Source organism: Lottia gigantea (genome assembly GCF_000327385.1).
Source record: "Lottia gigantea unplaced genomic scaffold LOTGIsca_191, whole genome shotgun sequence".
Taxonomy (NCBI): Eukaryota; Metazoa; Mollusca; class Gastropoda; family Lottiidae; genus Lottia; species Lottia gigantea.
Window position 1 is genome coordinate 30,425 of NW_008708362.1, and position 10,411 is coordinate 40,835.

At 33.2% G+C, this 10,411-nt stretch overlaps 1 protein-coding gene across 1 annotated transcript; it reads right to left on the reverse strand.

The window, feature by feature from the left end:
* Window positions 1–8,811: 8,811 nt before the first annotated feature.
* LOTGIDRAFT_174312 (hypothetical protein) lies at window positions 8,812–9,855 on the reverse strand (the record flags this gene model as incomplete). The annotated part of the gene is made up of 2 exons (XM_009052915.1): window positions 8,812–8,971; window positions 9,485–9,855. 2 exons carry the CDS (start codon window positions 9,853–9,855, stop codon window positions 8,812–8,814), a joined length of 531 nt encoding a protein of 176 aa, XP_009051163.1.
* Between the last annotated feature and the right edge of the window lie 556 nt (window positions 9,856–10,411).

Genomic DNA, 10,411 nt, shown 5'->3' on the forward strand with positions numbered 1-10,411 from the left:
TATCTCTCTTTTGGATAGCTTTGGTAAAATTTATACGTCCGTTTTGAATTATAGATTGCAAATATGGTCAGAATCACTCGACAAATATACGGACGCTCAGGCAAGTTTTCGTACTGGGTACTCGACTATAGATCAAATATTCACTCTTCATGGATTAGTTCAGAAGTAATTATCTAAATCTAAAGGGAGGTTCTATTGCCTCTATGTTGATTTTTCTAAAGCATTCGATTCTTTAAATAGATTGAAATTATTATCTCTACTGATTAAAAAGGATATTCATGGTAAAATGTATACAACACTTAAATCGATGTATAATTCTACGAGTTCATGTGTAAAACTCAAATAACACCCTTTTTTGATTGTTTATCTGGTGTACGACAAGGCTGTATTCTAAGCCCAATATTATTTTGTTTTTATATTAACCAACTTATTGATATGCTGGAAATGGAACATACTGTAAATGGAATATTCACAATAGCAGAGGTTTAAGACATATTAGCACTGCTGTACGCTGACGATCTCTCAATATTCTCAGATACTGTAGGAGATCTTCAAAGAAAGATTTCTGTTTTATAATCATTTTGTGATAATTTAATCTTAATGTCAATTTTTCCAAAACAATAATTATTGTATTTAGAAATGGTGGTACTTTACGTAAATACGAAAGATGGTATTATAACAATGAACCTCTTACAACAATAACTTATTATAATTATTTGGGTTGAACTGGAGCAAAAACATTAATAATTTAGCCGTCAAAGCTGAAAGGGCTCTTATTCCCATAAAAAGTTTAATAAGGAGAACTGGTTATCCAAGTATCAATATATGTATTAAAATTTTTGATAGCATTATAAAACCAATACTATTATATGGTTCACAGATTTGGGGTTTTGAGTATAGACATGATATTGAAAAGGTTCATCTTAACTTTTGTAAATTTATTCTTGGGATTCATAAAAGTTCTACAAATGTTGGAACACTCGGAGAATGTGGCAGAAAAAATATAAGCATATATCATACAACTTCATGTGTAAAATATTGGTGTATAGATCGATACCCCAAACAAGTATACATTATGCTGAGACAGTTGGATGAAATCTGAAGAGTTTACTGGGTGACTAAAGTAAAACAAGTTTTATATTCGTTAGGTTTTAGATATGTATTTAAAAATGAAAATATCGGAAATATTCATATATTTGTAAATCAAATTAAATTAAGACTGTCGGACATAGACTTGCAAGAATGGTCTCCAAAGTTAGCATTAAGTGAAAGTCTTAAAGAGTATATCCAATGTAAGCCCTGTCACTTCAAAGAGTCCTATTTAATTTCAAGTATCCCTTTCAAACACAAACGAAACATTGTTAAAATCAAGTTGAATTTATTTCCAACTGCTGTCAATCTATATAAGAGAAATTTAATAAATAGTCCCTTGTGCCGATTATGTAAACTATCAAGTGAAGATTTGTTCCATCTATTGTTTGCATGTAAAGTAACAGAAAACTATAGGATTGGTATCAATACTGTACATATAACCAGAAACAACTATCTAAATTAAATAAACTCCAATGATAATTTTCACCTCTTAAGTTTATCCAAATGTATAGAACACATCTTCAAAAATTTGTAAATGCTTAATACATATCGATTAAATGCTAATTATTTATTGTAAATATATTTTTGTTATTGTAAATAGTATTCATTCATGTAATAATTTATAATATTGTAACGTTGGTCGTAGACCTATATTACTGAAAATAAACTTATTATTATTATTATAGGTATTGTTAGTTACATCATCTTGGTTTATACAATTTGGTTTGGTACGTTGTCTTGGCATGTTATATAAGTATTGTTTGGTACGTTATCAGGTACGTTATCATGGTGTGATTTATAGGTATTATAGGTATTACATCTCTGTAGGTTGATCCATTTTGAAATTACTTGTCGGAAAATATAATGCCGAAAGTAAAAATACTGTAATTTCTCGTCTTCCTTTTATATTCTCTAAATATTATTAATACTTTATTAAAAATCCTGAATTTTTGTCGTTTTTATCGTTTATTTGAATAAAAAATAGGCACATTAGGTTTCAGCAAAGTTTACACGTGTCGTCAGTTTTCGTGGTTTTCAGATTTTCATCTGATGAACGAAACGTCGTTTTGTTATTAAAATCTAAGTCTAAATATATAAATCTTTATATAAGTTTTCGTCTTGTAGGGTTTATCATTTATCTTGGCATTTTCTTTTAAAATAATTGTATAGTTATTCACCTTTGTTGTGATATATAAAATAATAATGTTAAGAACGCTAATTACCTATTTCCTTACAAATAGATGCCTTAACTTACTGAATATTGATAAGTTATTTACACACCGAACAATTTTTTCTCGATCCAAGAAGCTTAATATTTTGGACGGGATCTGTTCGAAACATTAAAATCCACCTGCGTTTTGAGGCCCTCGGTATTTTCACAGCACCATATGAACCTATTGGATCTATTACATTCAAATTGACCAAACGATTTTTTTTACGCCCACATGAAATGGGGTGGGGGGGGGGGGCGTATATTGGCGTAACCCATGTCCTTCGGTCCGTCCGTCTTTCCGTCTATCCACAATTGCTCGTGAACACTCTAGGAGGCACAATTCTTGACGAAACTTGGCATAAGTTTTTGTTATCACCCAAGGTTAAACCCTATTTAAAATCAGAAAGATCGAAAAATATTTAGCACGAGTTATTGTCATTGTTCTTGAAAACGCGTTCGTAAACACTGTAGAAGGCATAATTTTTGATAGATTTTGGTGAAAATTGGTGTAAGTGTTAGTTTTCTTCCAAGAATAAACCCTATCGAATTTTAGAAGAATTGAAAAATATTAAGCATTGAGTTATTGCTCTTTTTCTTGAAAACGCATTCAATATTTAGTCTGTAAACACTCTTAGAGACACAATTCTTGACAGATTTTGACAAAACTTGGTAATATTATTCAGTATCGCCCTAAAGAGTTAAAAAAAGTGTATGTCTGAAGGTTGAATATTTCATACTGGTAATTTTTACTGTACTGCTAAATAATTTTATTCAAAAGCAAAGCTGCCAGTGGGCGTATATTACCTTAACTGACAAGGTACATTATATAATTGTATTCGCGTTCTGTATTTTATATTGTACAGTAGACAACTTTTCTTACTGAATGTTAGAAATGGAAGTCCTCATTTGATAGAGACAACTGCAGTCACAATACTTATAGTAGCTTATTACAGATTTAATTCAAGCATGTTACGATTTAATACCATTGATTTGCCAGTAACAAAATAAGGTATAATAAATATATAAACTCACCTATTATAGACTGGAATCAAAATCCTGGAAAAGTAACTATGATTTCAACTGAAGCTCACTCTCCACAGACACAGGTGCAATGGATTGTCTTGAAATATATGAGTTATATAGATATATTAATATGATGTTTTTCACACTTCAACACCCAACTGGTCCATCAAATAAATTTCGTAACTTATAAGATAATGCGTGCAATGATATATTCACAATTCTGGTTCTTTAAAGGAAATTACAACAAAAATGTTGATGTTTCTTTCTGGTGTACACAAATCGGCAAGATATTTCAAAAGACCAAAAGTTTTCATCAAATCATCTGAAAATCTTACAGAAATCAAGGATGAAGAGTCTTTTCGGCTCTAAACTGAACCTAGAAGACACAGAAAGTGTAAACAAACTGTTGACTAATATTGGATGAAAGGTTTCTTTGATGTGAAAACGTCTCGTGTCAATCAAGAGGTTTCTGGCTACTACCAATGATCAACAATACCATTCCTGTTCCAATTGATATAGTACAGAATATATTGCTCGTCTCCTATTAGCAACTGTAATTATTGGAATATGAAACAACGGCGAGTTTCTGGTTTATAAACTCTATATAATTAATCTCAGTGTGACGTAGGGATATATTAAACACTAGCTAATGAACAGGTCAGGATCATTTACACTTAGAATGACGAGATGCTGATAACTTCCTTACTTATGTATCATTATTGTCTGTCTTACATATATATCATTATTGTCTGTCTTACATATATATCATTATTCTCTTTCTTACTGACGTATCATTATTCGCTTTCTTACTTACTTATCATTATTCGCGTTCTTTCTGATATATTATGTTTTCACTTTTTACTTATATATCATTATTCGCTTTCTTACTTATGTATCATAATGCTTGTTCTTATTTATATATCATTATTCGCTTTCTAACTGACATATTATCATCCGCTTTTACTTATATATAATTATTCGCTTTCTTATTTATATATCATTATTCGCTTTCTTACTTATATTATGCCATTCGCTTTTTACTTATATATCATTATTCGCGTTCTTTCTGATATATTATAATTCGCTTTTTAATCATATATCATTATTCGCATTATTCTCAAATAATATTACAAAAGATTTTAATTAGTTACTACAACAATATTTTTAGAATAAAAAACCAGACATTTGGTCACAGTTTACAACTCACGTGAAAAATTAGTCATTGGATAAATAGGAGACCACTATTCCCTTGAGTGGCCTCTTAATACAGTTTTTACTGTTATTGTTGCAAGATTTGGTCGTTAAAATTTTTTATCAAGTCACAAAGATGCAACTGCGTTGTAAATATAAGTAGACCAGGTTGATCTTGTGGCACATAAAGGCAACACAGCTACCAGTGTCAACTAATAAGATCATAGCACAATGACAATAAAATAACTGATTTTTACATATGCCTTTTTCCCGGGGTAGGACTCTAGTTTGACTCCGAGTGGTTATCTCTACTCAGAATATTTCATATTAAGGTAGCGGCACTGTGCTTGCTATTTGCATCATACAGATATGGCTGTGAATAATTATGTATGTGACCAAAATACAGTTATCAATATGACGATGAATATGAATGGACATTATCACTAGAAAGCAACCTTGTTTGTGATAATGAGGTTTATTCATTAGGCTACCCGTCTAGCTGACTATGAACCATGCAGCTCTCATCTGTAATATTTCAATATTTGACTCATAAAGTCAATAAAGCCAATAGTCTATTTTTTACAACACACACAAACACCACCATTCTATTGCACATGTGTCGCTCTGCTACACTACAACCTTCATTATCTTTAATGAGTGCATTTTGAGTAGAATTCAGTTGCAAAACGGTTCAGAGCTTTCTGGTCATGTGTCGAAGAACTTATATCGAAGACTGTAATGCTTGTAAGCTTCGAGTTCAAGGGAGGTAAATAATGTAAAGGAAATGCAATTTGAAATCGGACCACTAAGTTTAGATAATACGTTTGGATGTATTTTTACTAATGTGATTCCTCGTATGGCGAGGGCACACAACGTTTTTTTCGCCGACACGGCCAGACAAGATGATTTTAAAGATCAACCCAGTTTGATATTTGTCAGTGTTCTCGTCGACGATTGTTTTCTATTAGACAAGACTCCACAGACCGTCATCATCCAATAAAATTCATTATCACTTCGATTGCATGATTCATAACGTGACATTTTGAAAACGGCCGACTGTAGTAGATTTTTTGTCTCCTCGTGTCTGTGGCAAAATTCAACAATGAAAACCGTTGGTGTGCCATTAGCATTAGCATCCACATTTAAGTTTTGGGTAACAATTTAGTGAATATATTTGTTCATGAAAGTATCTGGCAGTGATCTACGTTCGATTGACTAAACTTTATATATACATTGTCTTATATTTATATTGTTATGTTTATTTTCTGGCATATTTGCATCAATGGCGGGTATGGTGCCATACAGGGTATGCCTATTCTTCTGGACACTTGGTGCCATCCTTTCATTATGAAATGTGATTGAAAAACTTCCTCATATTTTTTAACGTTTGTTTCTAGTTCTCTCTCTTGAATTGTCGTCAAATTGCAGTGTCCTGTAAACATGTCAGTAATTAGATAGAAATACATTGACCTTGGCAATTTGCTTCTTCAAAGAAGATATAGGTGACCCATTCCCTCCAAACGGTCGATCCGCTCTGGGCCTAGACTTGGCCATTTGTTCTTGAAATGAGAATTATCTTTTTGTCTCACATCATTGTTTTTAGAAAACAATACTAAGGAAATAAGAACAGTATTTTAAAACACCAAGTTATAAAGAAGCCTTTCAGACTGTCATCCTGCTGACCTATGAACATACCCTCAGCATTGAGATCATTGACTTATTTTGTAAAGTTGGTGCATTATATCGATTTTGAAGACTTAATGTTGTTGCACAAGCCTGCAAATGAGAATATCCAGTATGCTACATGAGCCCCAATCTGAATAATGGGAAAATGATGCAAATGATTACACTCTCTTTGAATTTACATTTATTATGTACGATATATTCGGTATTATGATATATTCAAGGTGGTCGCGACGGTGCCTGAATTATACTTTAAGTTACTCACCATATCTACATGTTCATCTTCACTGTTTACTAGCCCGAAAACTCTGGCCTTACCCAGTTCCTCAGGGGTGATATCGTCAATAGGTAGAGCCGGAGATCACATGTCGTTTTATATGGGCGATGATCCCGATCTGTTATGGATTGGTAGTTTTTGAGAATTTTCACCATGACAAAAGACAAATATGCCTAGACATTTGGTATATGTTATAATCTGAACAATTTAAGATTTCATACAGACATTATCAGAATATTTCACAACTTGCCTGTGCCCAAAACGGTACAACAATATAGTAAAAGGCATGCGGTTCCCTTCGTCGTACAATTCCTTAAGTATAATTTATGTATATCAGGCGAATAAGGCCACATGTAACCTCAACTTGAACAACTGTGTACTTAATTAGACCTAAGATGCTCTTTAATCTTTTAATATGATAGGAAATGAGGTAGACAGCGTTGAATATACGATATTCTTTTGAACATCATTTTTTAATAGACATACTTATTATCATGATATAATAGATTTTAATTATACTGTGCAATACTTGATGTATGTATTTATCTTGTCGCAATGCTGTAATAAGTCATTTTCATCCGGTGTACTGTTTGTATTGAGTACAAGGTTTGACATTCAAACTACGAAAACAAATTTAATAGAATTGACTCTTACAATACACAGTATTGATGCCGGCCAAATTTGCCACATCAGTCACAATGTTGACGAAAAAACAGGAGGGCCATAGTACCAAAAGGTGAATGCAACAAAAGGTGACAGTAAATGGGCGGAACAAATCCGTAGTGGTACTAGAAGTATGTGTCGTGCTCGGTATTTAGTGGTTTGTCACCGTTTTGTTCTCAAGTCAAGATAGGTGTATGGTGCGTCCTGGAATATGACGAATTACAGGACCAGCATTGCGTTCTACTACTGTATTTTGAGAAGCTTTGTTTTCTACAACAGCTTAGCAAGACGAGCATAGTCTGGACGGAAATATATTAAAATCAATCCTCACTTTTTGTCAGATGCCACGAGCTTTACTGAAAAAGCGAAGCCTCACCAGATCGTGATGGGCCAGTTTCGTGTTAGCTGGCAGTCCAATTTCCCCAACAGCTCGCCCTGGATACTTAATATGCTAGGACAACGACATGGTAAAATTTAGACAAACAGTATATTATAACAAACTAACTTCTTGCTCAATTTACACACAGATTTACAGAAGAAAACTATCTAACCGATCGAAACAACTATTGGAGATTTCAAAAGGAATATCGTTTGACGATTTTGGACTTCGTTTAAACATTATCCCTTCAAGGTCACAGTGACCACTGTAGTTATCATTACATTTAACCTCATCTTATAGTTGCTGTTGAATTAAGATGGAAGACTGACAACAGTTTTCAAACAAATGGTCAATCATCGACGTACATTCAATCCCAATCTTTAATTTAAATATCGTAAAAATAAGATTTTGATGGATTAAATAACGAGGAACAGAAACTTTTTCTCTTTAGATCATGAAAAAGTATTCACCACAAACGATAGTATAGTTTAGTTTCAGATATCTAGTTCTAGAACAACTAACTAACTTGGAGGAAAGGGTAACAATAATAATTATTTGTTGTTTGACTTTGTCTTTATTGGTTGCGTTAAAATCTATAGTGTACACCTTCGCTCAAATGCACTCGATTAAATGTAATACAACCATGTCGGTATCTCGGGGGAAATTTGAGAAAGGCATGGAATTCGGTGTTACTATGTCTTTCAAACAGTGAAATCAACAAATTTTATATCAGACAGTCTGTGTTATACAAATATAATAATTTTATAGAGTATTGAAGTAATTGTATGATATTACAATCGCGGATTGGATGAAAATTAAAATAGCCATGTCAATCAATCCAGAGATCAAATGTCATGGATTTCATTTTTATGTACATTGATTATGATCCGAATACTTAAAAATGAGTTACAACAAGAATATTACAAACCCATACAAGGAAGGACAAGGTATTGTGTAATATAATACCGTGATTAAAGAGACTTATGGCCAACATTCTCCATTACATATTAGAAGTAAATCGGTCAGTCTAAACACATGAAAAAGAAGCCAAAATTTAAATTATGAAAAGTACAAAACGTCTTCTATGATTAATTTCATACCACTCATTTGTGTTTCTAAAAAGTGGAAAACATTTGTTTGTCTCCCGAGGGGCCGGTGCTCTTTCCTGAATACAATCCATTGAATCGCCATATATACTAAAAGTATTTTTTACATTTGAAAGGTGACTTCTCGAAAGATTCCCTGAAAAGGTCACTAGTAGAAGTAGGTTGGTTTTCACGAAGTTATGATTTAAGTACTAGCGCTCACAGATCGAGTGGTACTGTCAGTGTTTCCCGACCAACGATGTCTCAAAGATGGCCGCATAATGACTAAATTAACACCTTTATCATTCTCGTGATATGCTCTACACGTTAACCATTTCATGGCCTTGACGCGGAATCGTCGAACACTTAAAAAATACAAAAAGAAGTTAATAGCGTGATTTGAATCACATAACACAAATGAGATCTGAGACAATAGTTCTTGGTAGGCTAATGGTAAATGACTGATGGGTAAGATGAGCAAGACACTTCGAGGAGTGGTTAGAACTAGAAATACAACAGACACAACAATTAACATAATGCTGACTTCACGATGGTTGCTATTGGATACTCTTAGAATCGAAAAAAGCGACCTCTGGCGCATTACAGACTGATTGATACCGCAAATTATCATTAAATTAAAAACAAATATTGAGGTACAAGGCAAAAAAGCATACAAAGTAGCATTGATCCAGTACCAAATTTGAACAAAATTTAAATAATCTTCTTGAATGAGGCAAAGTCCCTCTTTTGACTCGACTATGAAGAGAAGGTGACTAAATGTTCCGACCAATACAATGCACATTACACAAATAGAAATCAACGACTTTCTACAGCTCCACATCGATCCAATTTTAAACGGGAACCACACAGCCACAAACCTTTCCACTGCCATGGCTACTAATATCCAACTGGCAAAGCACACTAGCAAATTGCCCAGAAAAATCATAAATTTACAACCACCATTAAGAATATCCACAGAGTTCACTTGGAAAGCTAGGAGTGAAAGTTTTACAAAAATAGCTAAGAGGTCAACTACGGAGAGAACGGCTACGTAAGCGGTTAATGATGTAAGAGGCTTCATCTTTAAAACGGTAATTAACGTAGCTATGTTTCCAGGAACACCCACGGCAAATATTACCCATAAATAGTACCTTTGTATCTTGCTAGCCAGCTGAGAAACTGTTTCGTATTCTGATAGAGAATCGTTGAGATTTTCGGATACATTTCCAGATTCAGTAAAATTATCCATTACTAATAAGTAAGATTAGATAAGTTAACTTCTGTGTTACTATTCTATAGAGGACACTCTCGGCCGTTAAAACTACTTAATATTTCACACAAAGTAACTCCGAGTCTCCAAACTCCCAGCTGGTCTATACCTTTACTTGATGACTGCTCTGATGAAATGTATATTGCTTTATTTTACTGAACCGCCTCACTGAAAATCAAGATGAATACGGTTATTCTTGTAATCAAACTAACACATGACTCCCCAATGTTCATGAGAAAAGTTGTACTTTGTTGTAGGAAGCAATTACGGATACGAAGACGGACAATGGTGTGGGCGTGAAAAGGCTGTTGGGAATTCTATACCACATCAAACTTCCTGGTAGATTCTTTTAAATCGTTGATTAGAATACGAGAATATTTTATAATAATATAATATTTGCAATGCTGCATTACTTAAGGCATTAAGTTAAGAATATTTGGTTACAATTAGTATGAGACAATTTGAAATATTGGATTATTGCTAGTAAAAGATGAATAGAGTCTTAGGATAGCACAAGTCGTCAAAAGGTGTAGTG